The sequence below is a fragment of the Pempheris klunzingeri genome, chromosome 4, assembly GCF_042242105.1.
Source record: "Pempheris klunzingeri isolate RE-2024b chromosome 4, fPemKlu1.hap1, whole genome shotgun sequence".
Taxonomy (NCBI): Eukaryota; Metazoa; Chordata; class Actinopteri; order Acropomatiformes; family Pempheridae; genus Pempheris; species Pempheris klunzingeri.
In genome coordinates, this window is record NC_092015.1 from 18178691 (window position 1) to 18201249 (window position 22559).

Here is a 22559-nt window from a genome sequence, read left to right on the forward strand (position 1 = left end):
AGCGCCTGCTCACCTGTATTATCTGCTTTCCTTGAGTTCTGCATGTTTGTGTTTCACTTCAGAGGGTTAGCAATTCGCTTTGCTGTCAGTCAGACTCCCCCATTTCCGTGTTAGTCACTTATTCATCACTTATTCCCCCTTCATTCAACAAGTCTTAAGTCCAAACTACCCTAATTCTATTATTTGCTTATTTAATCAGCCATTAGTAAGTTGAGGTGCTTCTGTGCGATGAGTCAATGCGTGGATGAGTCTATTAATGAGTCAGGACTGTATTAACTCATCCATCCAGCCACTCAGCCAGTCAGTTTTTACATGTATTCATGCAGCTACTCAGTGTTTCATTAGCACAATGCAACATTTCACCACACCATTTACTAATTTATCCTCCTCATCATCTGTTGGTCAGATGAACTCAGTCTTTTGCCAATATGAACACTCACTTATCCATACAGCCCCTCATTTATTCACTTGTGCATCATCACTCTGTCCATCTGTCATTCATCCGACTCGTCTCTGTCTCCGTTTCTCACTCTGTACGTAATCCACTCTTATTTTACTCTTTTTCTCTCCTCAGACACAGTTGAGAAAAAACAGTACCTGCTGACGTCCTTTGCGGTACAATCGGTGAGTCAAAGGGACAACTACAAGTCACGTCTCCTTTTTTTCTTTATCATCATTATTATTATTATGAATGCAGCTGGAGAATAAGCCGATGCTTTGACGTGCAATAGGGCTGCGGTAGGCGTATGTCAAAGGCTCCATGTTGGAAACCATTAGCGCAAAATTTATATGTAACTCTGGGGTGGTGATTTGAGTGTAGCTTTTATGCCTTTGGCTGAGACAAAGTTCTCATGTAAAAACACCTGTGCCAAAGGAAAAATAGATTAGTTTTCATTAAACTTTAATCAGAATATATAAAAGCTTTACCATGAAGATTTTATAGTTTTTGTTACAACGGAAATGGTTTGAAAAGTTGGTGGAGTGGATTGACATACAAAAGTCTTGTGTATGCCACGGTGACATTACAGTTATTTTAAAAATGTGACAATTTGAAGAAGACAGAGTAAGAGAGAAGATACTGCAGGACAGATGTTCCTCCTAGAATTTTCTACTTTCTACTCTTCAGTTTTGTGCCATCACCAAGCTGCCAGCCCTAATAAAGTTGCCATGTCATTTTCATCAGGTGCAAAGGCTTTTGTTGTGTGCACACCTGTTTAGTATTCTAATGACTCCAGAAGAACATGCTCTCACTGAGGTAGCTGGAGTGGAGCAGCTGTGGGTGTGTTTATGTGTCTGGTACTTGCTTTGGCACGAAATTGCACTTACATTTGTGCCTGCTTAGACAACCCCTTATGACGAACACAAGCACAAAGAGCAATTTTGTGCTTTGGGTGGCAAAAATACAAACACTGATTCCAAAATGACAAAAGAAATGTTGCACTTGACTCCTTCGCATAGTACAGATTTAAATGTGAATCAAAATAAGTCTTTCAGTGTGAGTAAAGCAGACTGTTCCGGTCAAATTAATGAGTGAGTTTTACTAATACTGTAATCCTCAGATGCCTCCCTTAGGCCCTTCCCCTAGAGTTAATTAAATATATGTATCCAACATCCAGTATTAACAACGATGTGTGCTGCATCTACAACTTCTAATTTGATGAATACCTTATGTTAAATAGGTCCAACACCTTAATTTGATTGAATAATATTAAATATTAGGGCACGGCAAAGGATCCAACAAAATAGACACACTAAGGCTATGCCAGATAAAGCCTCAAACATTATTCTTTGGGCTTGCATTTGCAAAAAGAGTTGGTCTGAGCAGCAGAAATTAGAGTCCAATTTAATGCCTAAATTGTACTGTTCAGCCCCATCAAAACAACCTCAGCTGCATCAACCTCAGCTGTTTCACTCCACCAACCCTGGCATGTGAGCTTTCATATAGAGCCATGACATAATAGACACATACAGGAGGACGACAAATGTGAAACTGTGTTCTCACCTCTGCTGACATTGTGCAGCCCTACGAGTTTGGGTTGCATGTTCATAAGTCTCGTGAATGAGTTCAGTGAGAAGCAAGTGTTTACCAGTCCACACTTTGATGGTCAAACATGACAGGCACTCCCTAATCACTGGGACTAATGGGACTAACCCAGCCCTTTTTGCTTCTTATCCGAGCAAAGGCGCACAATCGCACACAGACACACATTAGCAGGCACACTTCTAATCACAAACATGCATACATGCACACATCTACAGCATGCACATACCCACATACAGTTACCATGGCCAAACATCTGTGGCTGTCCTCTGCCTACCATCAGGCTCATTCCAAAGCAATTTCACAGAGCGATAAAACAGGCACACTGTCTGACAGCCAAAGGGGGAGAGAGCGGGAAGGAGAGTGCAAGTGTGTTTGTGCTTGTGTGTGTGTGTGTGTGTGTGTGTGTGTGTGTGTGTGGGTGGGTGGGTGTATGTGTGAACAGGCAGATGTGAGAAGATGAGGATAAGTTGAGCAGTGAGGCCAGTGCTGCCTGGCAGATTAGCAGATCGTATGCCATTTTGGATGGCTATCTGAATGTAGATGTGTCTGTGTGTTTGTTTGTGTGGTTCTGCAGCTCCATGTGAGCGTTGGACCTTCAGAGTGAGACCATTTTTGCAACGTGAGAACATCTTAGTCTTTGATTAATTGATAGCTAGGGACCTCAAACGTGTGTGCGTGCATGTGTGTGTGTGTGTGTGTGTGTGTGTGTGTGTGTGTGTGTGTGTGTGTGTGTGTGTGTGTGCGCCCAAGCACGTGTGCCTCTTACAGTGGGAGCATGATAAAAGCTCAGATATAAAACTTTTTCAGACAATCAAAATCTCCCTGCAGAAGATTATTTCCCAAAAGCAAAGCATAGAGCAAATATTGTAATACGGTAGACATAAAATGATATGGAAAAAGGATACCCAAACATTAAATCTCACTCTGTAAAAAGATGAAGCATAGAATAGAATAGATATTACTTAAAATGAATCAAGTACTTTATGTTTTTGTATTGTATTCATTCTGTTTCTCTCTTCGTCTCCCATCTCTTTCACTTCCAGGGCACCCTATCCAGTCAGGTCACCCACCATTACATAACGGACCAGCTGAACTTGGGTGTGGTGAGGGTTTGGGGCGCAGGCAGTGATAAGATCACAGAGGTGACCCTAACAGATACAGCTGGAACGACGCATCCACTGACCCCGGAGCACAACCTTGACACTCAGGTCAGAAGAGTTTTTGGATAGTAGGACGGACACATCTGTATTAAATTTTGAGTTCCGGATAGTTACATTACCAGTCGAGTCAGTTACAGCTGAAAATAGTGCCATCCTCCTCGTAAGTATTTTAAATTGGCTTAGAATTGTGTGTCCCTAATGCTTTCTGCTATTGTGCGCTAGTTTCACCATGATAAAGACAATTCAGCAGACTACTGGCCAAGTTAATCAAATGCAGGAAATAGTCTTTGACCACAGAAGCGTTTAAGTTTCTGGCATTAAGAGGAATACTTTTGTGTGATATACCACATTTATTTATTTATTTTGTTTATTTATATTTTATATAATTAAAAAAAAAAAAAAAAACACATGATACTGCAGCTTTCAATCCACACAAAACTGAAAAATGTCTCCAGTTTCCAGTTCACAGTAAATTATCTCACAGCATTTACTTAAAAGCAACTGTAGACGTTTGTTAATTCATTTTTTATTTTTTTTGCTAAATCCTATTCACTGATGACTAAGAGCGTACAGACTAGACTGGGGCATCTGCAAGCAGGGGTAGGAAACTTCGATGGTAATGGAACAAAATAAACTAATGTGTATGCAGGCGCACATATTCCACTGCATCACACAAATGCACTCAGCGAAATTTCTGCTCTGATAACCTCAAAATAAACATATTAATCACTGTCTAATGCATACAATCAGTGTCATTGCATTTAATAGTTCACTTTGTGCATTAATAGCATAGTTCAGTGAGCCTCTTTCATCATTACATGCACCCATTTCATAAACACACCCCAGCTTGCACATTGATTGAGCATTTCCCTGACAGTCAAACACTGTCACCACAAAAAAAAGAAGAAAAGAAAAAAAACACAGTTCACAACCCAACCCCTGCTGTGTTGCACTTTGTCATCTAATAGCTGTAATCAACTCTGCATTTCAGCTGACACTGTTTTTGTAATGAACGCAGCAACGACTCGAGGACTTGACTCAGAATAGCGAGTTTAAAGCTGCTAATGCAAAATGATCATCACTCCTCCTTGCTCTCTCCATCATCTGCTCCGATGGCCGAGCCAAAAGACACGTGACGGAGAATCACGAGGAACTGTGCTCACAAAGCTAAGCTACATGGCCTGTTGCAGCACTCCCTACGCGTTGGCTTCTTTATCCAAAGTGCCTTGCAGTACCACAGTTTAATTTCATTTTCAGTGGCCAATGTGAAAATTCAACACTGGCGCATTGTCGCTTGTCACAGAAGTTTGTTTGTGGCTGAATCTCCACTGTGGGGAGATCAGAAGGTCGAGGTCGACTGCAACTTTCAACAACAGCTAGAAGGGATTCATTGTTTTACACAAGGACACTTAAGTCGGATGGATATTTACTGAAACAGGACTTGAGCTGAAGTTATCCAGCTGAAGGACAGCTTTTTTTCACTAAGTGAAAGTAGGTATAATACTCCCCAAATGTAAAAACTCAATTGAAAAGAAGAAGAGTTGAGGAGAATCTGGAAAAGAGAAGGATAGAAGAAGTACGGGACGGTATAGAGCTTTCTAACAGCCAAACGTATATGTGTTTAAGATGGAGGATGGGTGATATTGAGGTTGACGATACCGTGTGTCCCCTCTCCTCATTTGGACTGTGATAAAATATTCCTGTCGAGGTTGTGTACTGTACTCAGTGCACTTATCAGGTGCATGAAAATAACAGATACAGCAGCACCATAAATAATCGTCGGTGAAAAAGCCCCGAAGCCTTTGATTTATACTGTTCTTGGAGAAGACGGACACAGGGAGAGGCAAGAAGAGACGGCAAGAATTGCAGATGAAGAAAGTCACAATGACAAAGGAATTGAGTGTGTGTGTGTGTGTTGGGGGATACAAGGATGGGTAGAGAATAACGAAAAGACAGAGAGATGGCCCATCTTTGAAAAGGATGGGAGGAAGGACAGAGAGAGCAGAGAGAGAAAGAGAGAAGGCATCGCAAGAAATAGATGGAAAAGGAAAAGAGATAAATAGGAAGAATGAGAGATAGGCGGAGGAAAGGAAGGGCATATAGAGGGAGAGGGAATGAGGGTGACACAGTACGCGCAGGGTAATACGAGGTTTTTCAGTGTGAGACAATCCATTCATCTCCTTAAGTATTCTCTGAAAGGCTAACAACTTGAAAGAAACATTAAGCACTGTGTCATTTAAATACAGTGAGGTGGGTGAGCTGCTTCTGTCTCATGTTTGATCCTGAACCTGCAGCATAAAGACCTGTTTAAACTGTCATCAACAATATCTAATCACACGTAGTAGCCCGGGCTTGTTTAACTTTACTTCGCAATCACTGCATTTATAATGACGATGATTCTTTATTTTAAAATTGTCAGTGCTCACTTTTGCTGTGACGTGTCGTGGGGAGCTTAGCTTACACAGAACGCAACCTGGACAAGTCTGTCACCGGCTAACTTACACAGTACACAGACAAGTGATTATCCACGCTCACATTTACACTTACAGGTAATCTAGAGTTGCCGTTTCACCTGACAACGTCATGGGAATTGGGGCGAGTATAGACTTTAAACCATGAAGTTACCTCATGGTTTTTTTTTCTCCATATACATAATTTGCCCATAGCCGCCACCACACCGTGAAACCAGGTAACAGAGGTAAAATGGATGTGACTGGTCAAGAAGTCATAACTTTTAAGATATATAGTAGTTATATAAAAATTATGATTTAGGAAAATACATATAAAAAACGAAGACAGTAAAGAACAATTAGAGACATAGAAAATAAACATGATAATAATCTGGCAATGAATCAGCTGACAATAATTATAAGTATAAAAGAAGCGCATTTATATAAAAGCAAAGAAATTAATCATGAATTAATTGTGGTGACTTTTTTTTTTTTTTTAAATCAAGAGTTTGATAATGTGTCGGTTTGTAATTCCATATCTGTACACTACAATATACTAAAAAAAACATGGTAAGAAATACTGGTGATGTCTGCTTTTACAACAAATGCATATTTACAGAAACTACATGTGTTGTTTCTTCTTGTGTCTACAGGAGCTGATCATAAATGCCACTGCAGCGGCCGTTCGTTTGGATCAGCCTTTCACTATCACATGGAGGACCAACGTCTGATCAACAGAGTACAGTTTTTGTTTTTGGTGTTTATCAGTTAATATACCTGCATATAATGGCCCTTTGCCATAAATATGATTTTGTAAAGTACTTGCAATGTTTTTGAACATGAAATCACCTCAGTGTGCGCTCCTACCCTCCGACCTATTAATGCTGTTTTCTGTTTACAATAAAGAACATGATTTAAGTGATTGCATATAATACAGTTTGCTCGATTTTTTTCTTTTACAAATTACATGAACGGTTCCCAATAGAATTTTCGTATTATATCATGTAGAAGGAAATACATTCACCATATGTATCTCAGGCTTGATACACAAAGTCAGTTTTGGTAAGTACTATGAATGTAAACATATTTTTTGTGTGTTTTCAAATGATGAGATTGAAAATAGCACTGATTCTAGTGGGGATGGCTGTGCATTGCACACATGCCAGTCACTCTTTGGGCATAACTACAATAAGAATTCAGCTTCTGTAGCTAAAGTTAACATTAAAAGTATCACTGACCAGTCACAGTTCACAGCTTTTGTCCTTGTACTTTATAAAACTTAACTTTATATATGTATATCTTTTTTTTTTAAATAACCAGCTGCATCAATCACAAAGTTGAAATCATTAACCTGCACTTTATCTTTAGCACTTGCTCTATTTGACAAAATTGACCTTAATATGATGAGAGGGATAATTGTTTCCAATTTCAGTTATTGTCACATAATTCATTTAATAGCAGAGGAAAGAAATGTTAACCTAATTTGTGTCCGCAACACATTACCTGCAGAGTGAGCAATTTTGTGAGGTTGTCCCGGCCCTTAATTCAACACACAGAGGCATACCGGTACCAACCGCTGTGCAAAATGAGTGACCAGGAGTTTATAATAAAAATTACAAACAGCAAGAACTAATGACCGGTGAAGAGACAGATTGTGCAACATCTCAAGAAGTCGGCTTTTGATAATTGGAAATGCTTTGATTCAAAAGATAAATGCTGCTGGGATTGATTCCCTGTGACTATGACTTAAGCGGAATTATTAAGCAGATTTAATGCCATCGCCAAATTTTAAGTATGTGCGGGCACCTGTGAGATCTGACAGTCACACATATGCATGCATGTGTATGTGAAAGAGCGTGTGTGTGTTTGGGTGTGCCAGGAACTAGACACTAATTATAGCTCTCACCCGCAGCGAGCTGTCTACCTGTGCTTTGTCTCGTTCCGTTACTTCCTCATATAATGATACGGTCATCCATTATTCAGCCTGCAGTAAATGTAATGATATCAATTTAGCCATGGGCAGCTCAAATTGATTTCCGCTCTAAACGCCACTCCACGGGTAGGATTGTAAAGGGGGGGGGGTTACTGTTGGTGCGTGCCTCTGTGTTTTTCCGTGATTTTGTCCAAAAGGTTATATTTGTCATGACTCATTCCAGCCACTGTCTTCAGGTAGTGTGTTATTTTGGAGAGGAAAGCTCTCTGTTTTGACTGCGAGAAAACAAAGCCAGCCAGCCAGCCAGCCAGCCAGCCAGCCAGCCACCCACAAGTGCCAGCAGCAGGACTAATTGCACCGGTGATCTGACTCTGCATTCTTCCTGGAATCGTACTGAAGTCATGACGCTGCTGGTGGAAGATAATCGAAGGGAAGACGAGAGAGAAGCGAGAACTCTGAAACAATCAAAGCTTTTATCTCGTCTTCCACGTTCCTGTACTCGTGCTTTCTGTTTTTATCAGTTGTTCTAAAAGATATTTTACATTTCTAATCTTGGCGGAAAAAAATTGATGATGAATGTCGCCTGGCATTAAAAATAAAAATCATCAAAATTTGAATACAAAAAAAAATGTGTATACACCACCGCGACAGTTTACACCACGGGGCAGTCAAACCAGGCTTAACTCTCAGACATCAAGAGGATCTCACATCTATTTATGCTTGGATGTGTTGTGGCTCAAACCTTTTTAAAGCTTTTCTTTATTCAGGATTTACTGTATTGTCTAGATTCCCATAGTCATTTCATGCTGACACAAAAACTTACCTGCCTCATTTTGTGTATGTGTGTGTGTGTGAAATGAAAATTGATATATATAAAAAAAACAAAACAAGAAAAAACATGACATGCTGACATTAAAACTAGATCTTTAAAGTGAACCAAAACTTTGCATATCAATATTCTGTTAGCTTATTATCAGATGTTTTAAACGCGTCATTTTTCGGCCTCAAAAATCCAGTATCGAGTCAGACCACAGCTGACATACACAGTGTCTAAAAGGTGCGGGTACAATGCTCTCAAAGCATGATCTTCACATGATTTCAGAGTCCTTCTGGGTAATATAGCCAACAGTATTAAACAATGTTCTATTCTTTCCACACAGTAAAATTATGAGGCCCAGCACTTTTCACAGAAAGTCTCATCAGTATCCTATTGTCCATAGATCAATGTGTTTCTATCTGAGTCTCTAGAAGAGAAAACACCAAAAAACATGCTTTTAAATGAGCTGCAGTAACAATATGTCTTTGTTACCAGGGTGACTGACAGATACAAGTGTGTCGCAGTTGAAGGAGGGAACAAAAAGATAAAACAACATGAGAGAGAGGGAAAGCACTGTGACAACTTCAAAGACTGTCAGATGTGATGGATGTGTGTGTGTGTGTGTGTGTGTGTGTGCATGAACACGTGTACTTGTGGTTGTGATATTGTATATTTGTGTGTGCTTTAGCATGCTGGTGTGTTTGAGGTATTTCCTTAATAAGAACTTTGATGAGTCTTGCAAAAATTAATGTCACCATTAAGTTGTTACAAATCTATACAGAGATGATAAAGGCACTGGGTGATTAGCAGCTCTGTGCATGTGTGTGCAGTCAAATCTCACAGTCAAACAGTAAAAGCGTATGTGTGCATAAGTTGCCACCTGCATACATTCAACAATTCAATATTCTTAAAAAATGTTTTAAATCAGACAAGTCTCTTCACTCTTGTGTTCCTAACAGCCCCCTTTCCCCCCATATATACAGGTAAGAAATAAATCACTCAAATACAGACTAAAAGTGTCTCATTTTGTTCCATCTCTCTCTCTCTCTCTCTCACACACACACACACACACACACTTGTCTTTCTATCTTCGTGAGGACACACATTAACATAATGCATTCCCTATTCCCTTACCCTAACATCCCTTAACCATCACAACTAATTGCCTTACCTCAACCCTTGCCCAAACCCTAACCTAATTCTAGCCTTAACCTTAAAACCAGGTTTAACTGTCAAATGGCCCTTTGAAGTTGTAAGGACCAGGCAAAATGTCCTCACAACGCAGAAATGTCTCACAAAAGATGGTTTGAGGACATTCAAAATTAGAACAAAATTCAAAATTTGTTCTCATAACCACATGCGAGTACACACACACACACACACACACCTTTTCCTGTCATCCTGTCATTTCGGGCACAGCCACTGTGTCGACAGCCCAATAGCACCCTACCTGACCAGATCCTAACAGCCAGTTTCACCATTTGACACACACCCACACTTCCGCTAACACATGCACGCAGACAAAGTGTAAAAATCTCACTTGTTTGTCAGGAACCATTTCATGTGTTTGACACCATGCTTCAGCTATGCAATTTTTCTTTCACCTTCACTAATCTGCCACCCATACAGGGCAGCCATGCACGCCGTGAAGTCACACATATCTGCCAAATGAGAGCCTACTATGTTAATTGGTGTGTTCTGCACTGCATTGAAGGACCGCCAGTGGTTCCTTATATAGGCCACGAGCAAAATGAAAATCTTCCAAAAATCCTTATATGATGGAGAAACAAATAACTAAGAAGGCACCTCAGGAGAGGCAATTCACAGAGAAATGCTTCCTTGTCTGACAGCTGGTGTTGCAAAGGGAACCATAGGATAAAAGAAAAAAATTTACATTTTAAGAAATCTGCTATAAAATTGTTAACTTACTGTATTTTGTATTGTGCAACCCCTTGGCTGATTCACATCTGCAGTTTCTTGGCATTGCCATCACATTCTTTCATTCCAGCCTTATTTGTCAGAGTGCCCTTGAAGTAAACAGGATGCTTTTGGCCTTACTTCTATGACTGTTATACATGTTACACATGTCTGAAAGTCGACTTTTGTTGGTAGAAAAAAGAAAATGAAGGCTTAAGATGAAGGTCTTGTACAAAAAAAATGTTAAGTTGATGACAGGAGTACCACAAATTCATCAGTTTTTGTTTCCACTCTCTCAGCTCCACTAGTTGATTTGAGGCTTGTTAAATCACGTTGAAATGAATGAGAGTTCATATTGTAATCAGGTTATGATTGTATTATACATGAATTATTGACATTAAAAACACAAGACAGTACGGCAGTGATGGTAGAACTTTACTTCATGCTTTCTGCATGCTTCATATACCAGATCTACAATCAGAACTATTATATTGTTTAGTTTGTGAAATCCTCATCTGAATACTAACTAGTAACTATGTCTGTAAGATAAATATAGTAGAGTAAAAAGTAGTGAAATGTAGTGGAGTAGAAGTATAAAGTAACACAAAATACAAAAACACTCACGTTAAATATAAGCAGCTGAAAATTGTACCTAATTGTACTTAGTTAATTAAAAACATGACAGAGAACCATCCGAGGGGAGGCAGATATAAAGGTGTGACAGTGGTACAGATGATAACTACCTGTCATTCAGATCAGCATCAAAAACACAAGGGCAAAAAAAAAAGGGGGGGGGAATCTGCAGAGAGCACTAGACAGCCTTTTTATTTTAGAGTGAATGAGTATAATTAATAAGTGCCATTAAACTACATCTGGCGACACTCAAGCTACCCCTTCAGGTGGCATGGCAATCATAATTGAGACAATCACCATCATCATCATCATCATGATCATCACTGTCATCACTCTTAAAATGTCTCAGTCGAGAACAGAACTAGCCGCCTTCAAATGAATCATGAAAAACAAGCAAAGGGAAAAAGAGTTCTCAATGAAAGCTGCACAAAATTTTGATTAGCATTGTGTTTTAAAAGGAATTTGGCCAGAAAAATATTTTGTCGTGTGACATCAGTGCATCATATTTCCTGTGTTCTATCACAACCTTGCTTTTAACTGGCTGAGGTTCTACAAGTTAAGCAGTGGCAGACCTTTAACATTGATATTTTTCAGCTTTTAACACTGACTGATAAGTGAATAAGGACCAACTGTTTGTTTTTGCTCTGCATTACTTACCAACCAATTAGGCAGAAAGCTGCAAAAAAAAATGGGTGAAACTGACTGCAAGTGTGCTTACTAGTCAGTGCAAATTGGGATTTAAAAAAAAATTCCGAGTTTGAGCATTGAGGGGAAAAAAAAAAAAGACATTTCTCTCTGGCAGACGGCAGATTGTGGATGAAGCACCAAAGGATAGCCACGTGCACACACACACACACACACACACACACACACACACATCTTTGCAAATCACATCAAATGGCACAACGGCACACCCACGCACTTACATAGTCACACAAACATTCCTCACAAATCAAATCAAAAACAGTGCACACACGGAGGAAGAGCTATTTGCCAATTGGCCAGACTATCCACGCAGAAAAGGATTTAAATATCACTGGAAATGGGGCCAGTGTGATTGCATCACTTCCGGTCCAGCAGAGCTAGTCAAATGCCTCTGGTGGCCAAGTAATTCAATACTCTGGATAGTGTGCACAATGTCACAAATCGCCCTGCACGCAGGATCACCAGCGCACTGAAGATTCAAATCAAGCTTGTGCAGGGGTGTTGTTGAGGCAGTTATACTACAACAGACTAATTACATGCAAAATGTATAAAGTGTAAAACCTACTGCCCTTAAAGTCTGAATTACATTTTTGCGACTGAGCTTGCCTCATCTGAATATGTGAGAGTAAATGTGACAACTACTCCCTGTAGCTGTCAGCTGATAAAACGGGGACAAGACAAAAAAACAGTAAATGAATGAATAATGCCTCCTCATTGTGTACACACAGAAGGCGGTGAAATCTCTCAGTTTATTTTTGGTTTTGCCTCCCTTTTTTATTCTTTTTCAGTTACAGCACCACAATAGAGCCACTGAAGCGACTGAAGCATCCACCTCTGGCTTCACTGCAGATTCCAATCACCCCCAGAAGATGAAACATACATGATTCAGTCACACACTTCACACACTTGTGTGGGCTCGGGCTAATGAATGTCTGTGGAAAGTACATGTCACATTTATCAGCACAAGTTGAAGAATGTCGAAGGCTGACAGTCATGATGCATGGTAGTAATTGAAAAGCTAAAATGGGAATTTGTTTTATTAGTTTGTGGATAAGTGTTGCCATGACAACACATATTCTGCCTTTCTGACTGACACTTAGAAAGGACACACTGGAACTGCTCCCCTCATTTTTAAGGCCTTGCATACAATGTCAATTATTACTATTAATGTACACCCACATATACCAACTCTGGTATTTAAGAAGGTGAGTGAAATTGAGAAAGAAAAGACAGAAAAATAATTAAAAATGATTATTTACCTAAAGATGGCTGCTTGGAAGTGGACAGAGGACAGCGTGCAGGACCTGGTGGAAGCTGGCCTCATAACCTTAGTCTGCAACACACAGTACGACCATACAACCTTGCACTGTAAACGAAAACGTTCTGGGGTGCAATTGAACAACGTTGGCGGCTGAGAGAACCATAAAAGTTAAATTAAAGCAAGAGAAGAGGTGCAAAAAGTTTTAAAAGCTGTTTATCTTGCCCTGACTGACATAAGGCTCTCTGAAATGCAGTGTGAGTAGCTTCGAGTGGTCATAACTGGTGCTACAACATGAGCATGAGTCTTTCTTTGGTTAGCTACAGTGAGGAGCCAGCAGACAACAAGAATCCGAAGTTGTGCTGCATCCTTTAACCATATAATGCCAGACTTTGATCAATACTGAACTAAAGGATTAAAGGAAAGAAACCACGGTACACTTCCCAAGTGTTGCACTACATGGTCAAATAAGTCTTTTCTATCGTTCCATTATTTTAAACTATTATTTGAGACAATCCAGAATTTTGAACGGTAAACATTTCCTTAAAAGTAGATTTTTTTTTGTAAATATGAGGTTTCTTGGACACAGCTGATGATGGCAAATTTGAGAGTTCCCCAGAAGGACAGATTACCATCACAGAACAATACAGCCGATGATGACAAATTGAGAGTGATCACTGAGAGTGGATGCGGGAAAATGAGAAATGAGCGTAGAAAGCAAGAGAGGGAAGATGAGAGATGGGGAGCACTGACATGGTAACAGAGCGGGTCAGCGAGAATAAAGAATGGTGGATGAGAGTCAGGAATATACTGAGTAGGAGGGATGGATGGAGGGAAACAGAGAGGAGGGGAGCGTCCTCTTGGTAGAATAGTTCTGATTGAGGTCAGTTTTCCCACCAGATGAGACTCCACTTTAATCACCCTCCGTCGGTCTCATCACTATGGAGGGGCTGGCCTCATCAGGGAGAGAGGAGAGACAGTGCTTGGAGAGAGAGAGAGAGAGAGAGAGAGAGAGAAAGAGAGAGAGAGATTGACAAGATGAAAAAAAATGACCAAGAGAGAGAGACACAGACAAAATGTGAGCAGGATGTGCTGCATAAGAGAGTAGGGGAGGCAGATATACAATGAGAGAAATGGAAAGCGAAGCAGAAACGTAATGCATAAGACACTATGTCGGAGCGGGACAGAAAAGGAAGGGGTGCACATAACGTGAAACAGAGTAAAAAAGAAAAGAAAGAGAGGAGAACGTTTTTTTTTCTTAAATTGCTTAACACAGCTTCAATGTTATAAATGTCCAGGCATCCAACAGAATAAAAGAAGCAAAACAGAAAGCCAACGACACACAATAATAGTAGAAGGAAAGGATTTATAGTTTGTGTATACAAGAGGAAGAAGATTAAGAGAAGGAGAAAAAAAGAGACCAGCGGGGAGGAATACTAAAAGGAAGGGGCTAACTGACTGAAAGAGTTCAATAGTCTGCTACTCCCCCTACTACCCACTGGCCTGCTTTTACACTTGTTTGCTGTTGTTCTGATTAATGCTACTTCTGCAGAAAACTTTACTCATCAAAGAGCCGTGTACCACCATTGCTGTAGCGCTGGCACCTGAGAGTGCATTCACACAGGTATATTACTTTATATTTCTAGCCTAGTGCATTTTAGGGGAAATATTACTCTTTTTACTCACTTACTTAACTTACTGTTACGTTTCATGTTTGTTAAAGTTAGTTCATGTGTTTTGTATTGTCTCTTTTATTGCGCCGTTCATCTTTTCCCCCTTGTTTCAGGCCCCTTGACTTCCTGCCCTTGTGTGTTTCCCGCTCCTGTGATTGTCTGCCCCGCCCCGAGTGTTTCCACCTGTTCTCCCTTCCCTGCAGTATATATTGTCTGCGTTTTCCCCCGTCCGGTGCCAGATCGTCTTGAGCCCTTGTGTCGAGCATTCCAGCATCTAGTATCTAGTTGATAGTGTTGGAGTCTAAGCAGGTTTGTAGAATTTTTTGGTGTCTTTGTCGATTGTGTTCAACAATAAACTGGACCTTCTACCATCTGTTTACCTCGTGTCGGGCATTTGAGTCTGTATTCTTGTGAGAGCTCCTGGTCACAACAATTACATGACATTTACATGCAAAAAAAGTTGATGAAAAGCTGCAGATCAGATCACCGAACTACTACATGTACTGTATGACCACCATGACCAACTACAACATTATAGTTAAAGGCTCAGTCAGCAACATTGCAGAAACTAGTGAGGGTGGCTAGATTTTGAAAAGTTCCCACCCCCTCCTGTGAGGATTTCCGCCAAAGGCACCCCCCCACACACACACACACAACACGTGAGCATCACTGCTCGAGCCCACAACAGTAATGAGAGGACCGGCTGGGTTGCTCATTCGTTCTGTACACAATCTCTGACTGACAGCCTCTCTAAGCTTTTCAGCTTTATATATAAACAGCTGTGTTAAATGCCACAATCGCATAAATTCAAGCAAAACAGCCGTCACAAATGTAACGTTACCTTTAGCTCATAGCAACTGCTCACTTGGCATAGAGGCTGTGCTTCGTGCTGGTAACTCGCGACAGTGTGTCGCTGAGCTGTGATCTAAATTTTTGGCCACTTTCTCTGCCATTCTTGTCTTGGATTTAGCTTTGTGGAGGACCCCAGTCATGCGCAGTGAGTTCACAGGCAGCATGCGTGCAAATAGGCAGGCAAGTAGGTAGATAGGCAGGTCAGACATTCATTAGGTCTGAATGAAATGACTGGACAGGTTTATTGCAGCCCTATGACAGCCACAGACAATGGAGTTTTTTCTTTCTTTTTTTTTTTATGTCAAATTATTTCAATCTATCTGGTAGCAATCTATTGCATTGACTGCTATCAGGCTGTAATGAGAATGTCAACCACTGTAACAAGAAGTGCTTTTAAAATAACTCACAGATCCTGTTTTTAATGTTGCTTATACCCATTAAGGCATTAATGATAATAATGGTATAACAGTCTGAAAGAGGCCATTCTACCTAATTGGTACTCTTACTTTTTGAAGTACAGCACATTTTGCTGTTAATGCCTTTTTGCTTTTACTTACACTTGCACTACAAAACGTTTTTGTGCTCACAATGGAAAAATAGGGATAAAAAGGCTACATGTAATGCGAAAGGTGTCGGACTTATCATCACTTGACTCTGCAGTTTCACTCAAATCAATGAAGCATCTTTCAGCTCACTGGTTTGGTTCACTTTCCCTGCTCTTATTAACCTTGTTTCTAGGTGAAGAAGGCAGCTGTTAAACCCATGGACCGCCTGCTATCATGACGTGCGAGTAAACAAATTGTGTTCTTAACTCACATAAACTGCACCACAGTGCAACTGCAACCGATTCATGTAGACAGCGGACAGTTTTGTGGATTGCTTTCTGGACTGAAAAGAACATTCATACCATACTATGTTTTTTCAGGTATTTTAGTTTTAGGGAAACCCCATTGGATTCTGACAAAATTGCAAATGTAAAAGCCCCCGGAGTGAAAAGCCAGCCGGCACTGGTGCAGGGACAAAAATGATGAGTGATTTGGGGTTGCATAAATGAAATTTGACTTGACTTGAAATGGAGAGAGAGACGTACACAGGCAGATCAGAGAGAGGGAGGGAGAAATAGATGAGAAGATAGGATTCTGGTTCCAGCATGAGGTCTCCCATCTGTCTGTATCCAGAGTGACACCTGCTTAGCTTTGATTCAAAATTGCACACTGAGATTTAACAGGAGGCACACATAGTGAATAAAAAGAGCAGTGGCACTGTGCGCACATATGCTCAATTTCACATATGCCAACATAAAAAGTGGAAAACAGAATGCTTCACATGCCCTCATGCAAACACAATTAGGTGTGTGTGTGCGTGTGTGTGTTTGAAAGTATATAAAAGGACCGAGCAAGCAAAAACACACTTAAATGAGTCCGCGAAAGCAAGGACATCATGTTCTGGAAAGTTCTGGGACACAAACTCCGACGTCGGGCTCAGAGAACCTCTCCGTCATTCATGGTGACATTCAGCACCTGACAGGATTATTTATTTGCATTAAAAGAACACTGAGTAACTTGAAACACGTAACTTATTTCTTTGTTCAACTTTAAAAGATGTGATGTAGCGATCCATTTTTCTCTTTTCCAGATACATTCTGCCTTGACATTTAAAGTGCTCTGAAGAAGACCTAAGTGAGGACATTTCCAGTGTTGAAAATCACAGGAGTCTCTCTTCCACTATCAGCCCTAAAAATCGAAGAAAAATGTCCAATTTTGTCAATAAATGAGTGCTGATGGAAAAGCTCTGTTGGATGCGGCCATTTCCCCTCACCCTCAGTTGGTTTGGAGGTTCCTTTGGCATAAAGAGGATGATGATCCCGTTCTCCTGAAAAGGCTCTGAAGGCCTTATAAAGTCTGGAAGGGGAAAGCCAGTCACAGCAAAAGAGGTCAACAACAAGTCCCTCATCATTTAGTTCACCTAACCTCTCATGACAGGTTTGAAAAACACTAGCCCCCAAGCGCTCCACGCTGGTAAGGAGAAAAAAAAAACATTCTACATGAAATCATATGACTCTGACTGGTATTCTAAGGTTAAAAGATGAGACTTGTGATATTGCATTTATATGATTCTTTCTTTTTGTTATTGTCAGCAAATCCCAAGACAAGGCCAACAATGCATTTTGTCTGTGTCTTAGTGCTTTCTGGGTACTCTACCCCAGCCACAGTCATACCAACAAGAATCAATCATTAAAATGCTTGCATATAAAAACCTTCATTTAAAAAAAAAAAAAACAGTGTGCCCTGTCGGTGTGGTCCCAGAGTGGCCGCGCATTTTGATTTTCGTTCGTGTGCACGTTTTATTCAATTTGTGCACACAACTTAGTTATCTAATTAGTTTTGACATTTTGATTAATTGATGCACATGAGATAAGTGTATGTACAGAGATCCGGCACAGTGGTCCAGTTCCCTCTGAAATACAGTCTGTACTCAGTGGCAGCTGTCACACAGGCATCCTGCGCACTGTGTGAGGTGGAATGGCAGCGTCCAGTATTGCCCTTGTGTAGAATTCTCTCTCTAGAGGCTATTGCTCAGCCCTTTCAGACCTCACATGTGTTGCCCCCGGGGAGCACACAAACACAAGCAACGGTGGCTCTGGTCTGGTTTGTCTACACGACAATCATAACTGTACACCTGCTAACAGCGCTGCTTGGGTTGGGCTGGGATACGCACACACCATGCTCTCATGTTCACCCTGAATGACAGTCTAACAGAGATGGCCGGGAAAGAGACAGAGGGCCGACCGGCCCGTAAAGATCTTATGGATTTTTGACACCCACTGATGCGGCCCACTGGGATTTCCCGTGGTATGCCAGATGGACACAGCACTGGAGACGAGCCGAGCAGGGCACAGCCGTTCCTCAAGTCGAAGTGTACTCCGGAGCCACCCACTGGGGGATCGCCCCGAAAGGGCTGAGCAGAAGCCCCCGAAGAGCGCAGTACACTCATACAGTGTGGGGAATATCTGTGTGACAGCTGCCACCGAGGACAGACTGCATTTCGGGGAGAACTGGTCTTTTGTGCTGGCTCTGTGTACACATTAATCAAAACATTTCTATGAATTATATTTAGTGCTAATGCATTTTTGTTTCGTTCTAGGGCCACTCTAAGGCTCTGTAGGGTTTAGCAAATGTTACCTAAGTGAATAGTGCATTTGAATTCTTACAGCAGAGGGATAGTGTATGCACGATTTCCTCTAAATAAACTACAGTGCCAAAACAGTGATTAAAAGATTTGCCATCATTTTCAGAAAATCCAATTATACAGTATGAATATGGCACTTGGTCAACAGTCAGGGGAAGTAACTGCTGCTTAATAGTGTAAGACTTACCGAATGGAGCAGGGGGGACATGATTGCGCATGATGCCCTCCTGCAGTGAGGTGGTATGTGCCGTCCTCTCTTTATGGTTCATGTGTGTACATTACATAAGACAGATTTGTCCTCAGTGCTATTCTTGGAGTTGAACCCCCGCAGGATCTGCTGTCCTACACCTCCACCCCCCCCACCCCCCCAACAGGCAGTCTAATAACATCCCCATCAAATAAATGCCCTCTGTCTCAGATCCTGATTAAAGTAATAGTCCTAACTAAGATGGGAATGACGATCAAATCCTTCCTACATGCAGCAGTGATGGGGGACAGCAAAGTGGAACAAGTGCTTGATGTGGATTTAAAGCACAAACTTTGCGAGCCTTGTTCAGGAAGTCACACACACCCACATTCAGAAAATGTGAATCATCTTTTCATTTTGTGCGTGATGATCTTGAATTGCTGACCTTGCGTGCACAATGTGTTACTGTGTGTTTGGAGGCTGCTATTATCATTATTACAATGAGAGGACTGACAACTAATTATAGTTTCCAAGGCCATAAAAAATCGAACCAAGAAAGGAGACACAATGCTAGTCTGATGTTGATGGTGACCAAAGCATTGTTTTGAGTTTACTGAGTTTTATGGGTTTGACTTTTCGACAAAGGACATCTTGTGTTTATGGATGGCTGTCAGCTTGCACATGTTTAGGTGATTTCATGCATGGGTTGGAATGCACATACCCGTGCCCATGGCTATGTTTCTATATACGGCTGCGTGTGTGTACATGTGTCATATTTGGACACACAATGTTAGTGTTTACATGAACAGGCACAACATAGCAATCGCAGTTTACATACACATTTTCTGAGATCTATGAAAAACGTAAATTTTGAATTGTCTTCTCACAAAAAACACTGGAAATGTTATGCAGCTGTGTTTAGTGCGAGTGTGCTGTTGCATGTAAATGTAGGTGTGTGTGTGTTTGTGTGCGGCCAGTGTGTGACCCTGGTTTAACCTTGGGGCTGGTGTCATCCCAGAGATAGATCGGTTTGGGAGGAATCTCAGGCCCCTCAGACACATTAAGGGAGTGCAGCTTCACTGAAGGATTACTCTGCACCGCAGGAGCCTGCCTTTAAATGTGTTAGCATAATGCTGGAGACAGCCAGGGAGAGAGAAAGGAGGCGAAAGAAGACGAGAGAAACACAGAGCAGGAAGGGGAGAGAGAGAGGAACAAAGAGAGTGAGAGACTCTTTCTGTGATAAGGAATGGACAATGAGAAGGGAACAACAGTAAACTGAAAGAAATAAAGATTTAAAAAGTCCACAAGACGTACTGAAATGAAATATAAAGTGTTGTCCGTATGGGGACAAGATTATACATCAAACAGTATTACAGAAATAAAGCAAAGTAATTTGGGTGATACTTGTATGAGCCTCCTTCAGAGCTTTTGTCTAAATAATTTGACCAATTATTCTCTCAAAATTACCTTTAAAAGAAAATGACATGGTGCTTTTCATTCTCGCTTTCTTTAAACTCCTCCTAATGCTCTCTATAGAATAACATTCACTTTGTCTCCAAAGACCCATGTGATAATCTTTTTAAGACAGGAACCCTTCACAATTGAATGACAATACATTTTATTTTTTCAGTGCGTTTTTAAAAATGACTCAAACATTTTGGAAAAAAGTGTGTTCAATGAATATGTCGAGGCAATATAAAAACGATTCATGTTTTCCTCTGCGCTGTCTGCTGATATGCTAACTGCATGTAGCAGAAAAAGTGAACTAACAGTTGAAAGAGAACAAAATACTTTTGATAAGAAATTTGAAAATTGCTCCTTTTACCATATCCTATGTTGCACAGACAGCTTGGCACTGTGTTAATGAGTGGCCTATGTTGTGTCTTTGATTCACAATTTGGCATATATGTCATATTTAACACATCAAAGCCTATTCTCCGTTGTTTACATGTCTGGTGTTAATATTACTTGTCGTTGTTTTTACCATCTGCCCAACATTCTTGATGTCTGTTAGTGCAAATGAAGCGTGGGAATCCAGTGAACTCAGTTCATATGTTTTAGCTTGTGTGAATGGTGTGTTGCTATATGGAGCATTAATTAGCTGCAGGGTGAAAAACTGGTGGGTTTGTGTCTGAGTTGATGTGGCAAGAAGTCTGAGCATTATAATTATAATGTTACTGCACTTGTGACCTAAATGAGAAAGACTTGTGTTTGAAAAACAGCTTCATCAACTTAACAACACATGCACAGCATTTAGAAAACACAAATGCACAGGAAATTTCAATTTGACGACACGCGTTCAATATTCAGAAAATATTCCAAATACAGACGAGACAACACAGAAACATCCTGCTAATTCGGAAAAACACAACAGAAGTTGTTGCAGTGCCTTTTCCCAGCTTCTTGTGTTGTATGGATTTGCAGCACTGTTTTCTAAATGCTGCGCATGTGTTGTCAAATTGCTGAAGATGTTATCTTAATTTGCTTGTTTTGTCTATTTGCGTGTGCTTGTTGGAGTTGCAGTGTGTTGAACTCTCAGGTCCTCTGTAAACTCTGGTTTACGTGTGAGAGAAGCTAATATGTAGTGAGTGTAATCCTGTTGTGGGAGTGGAAGTGAACACCTAAAGTCAATGCTAGTTCACATTATACATGAATACCAGACGTACATGTCTGGTTAAGTGTGAATGTGAATGTGTTTTTGTACAAATCTATAAACCACATTTGTAGGTAAGGTATCCATTTGGATACATATAACACATAAGACATTCATTTCACTGAATGGTGATACCATGCGGAGACTACAGTGAAACTCACATTGTTAGTAAAGAAGTTCGTCAAAAATAATTATGGAAAAAGAAAAGAAAAAAAAAAAAAACATCAGAAACATCAGAGTGAGTCATTTTCCATACTATAGCAGAGAGTGCTGAGGAGTCAGATGTTCGCAGCCTGTCACCTGCAGCTCTTAATCTAACTCTGCCGGTCCTCTTAATCTAAAAAACTGCTGACGAAAAAAATAACCATTATCTTGTATTTTGCATGGTGTTTCCTGTGGCTGCTACACAGTGGTTTTAACAATAAACAATGAGACGGTTGTTACAGAGAAAATGCAGAAAAATATCAAAATGATTTGGTTTGATTTCCTAAAAATCTTCAATCCTCAAATTGAACCAGTAATTCAGTAATTTTCCTTTTTGGCTACCCATATCTGGCACAACCGTCTCAACTGCTTCTTCTTCTTCTGCTCACCATGCTCAGTGCTCTCTATTACAGCAAATAAGACAACATAAATGTGCAGTAGTGGTAGAATTCATCTTGTCTCATCACTAAACAGAGATGAGGTACAGTAAAAGTTACGTGGATACAGCTCTTTTTTCACAATTATGTGTGTAGCCTAACCATCACTACATATCACAAGGTAAATGAATCTAAATCCAATTACTGAGGGAAATATAATGAAATCATGATACGGTGTGATCACGCACAATATATCCATATTGGAGTGGTGTTAGAAACACTGAACAATAAATCATAAACCTCTACTTTATCTGCGACTAGACTACTGTTAACTCCTTGCATCAGGAATCAGTCAAGTTTATATCTGTTTGTCTGTCTGTCTACTGTAGTTTATATACTGTGGTAAAAAAAAAATGAGGCCTCTGCTAGGATGTGATTGCTCTGTCTTGGATGTGGACATCCAGAATGTCATTTAGAGTCATCAGGCAGCAGCCTTACAGGATGAGG

General features: G+C 40.5%; 1 protein-coding gene across 1 annotated transcript in view; it reads left to right on the top strand.

Moving 5' to 3' along the window:
* The window catches only part of si (sucrase-isomaltase), a 63535-nt gene extending 56991 nt beyond the window's left edge, over positions 1-6544 (top strand). Inside the window, exons 46-48 of the mRNA XM_070828724.1 lie at positions 575-624; positions 3088-3252; positions 6308-6544. Coding sequence (XP_070684825.1) covers positions 575-624; positions 3088-3252; positions 6308-6385 — 293 coding nt within the window. The 3' untranslated portion in view covers positions 6386-6544. The remainder of the gene's footprint in view (positions 1-574; positions 625-3087; positions 3253-6307) is intronic.
* The last annotated feature ends 16015 nt before the right edge of the window (positions 6545-22559 follow it).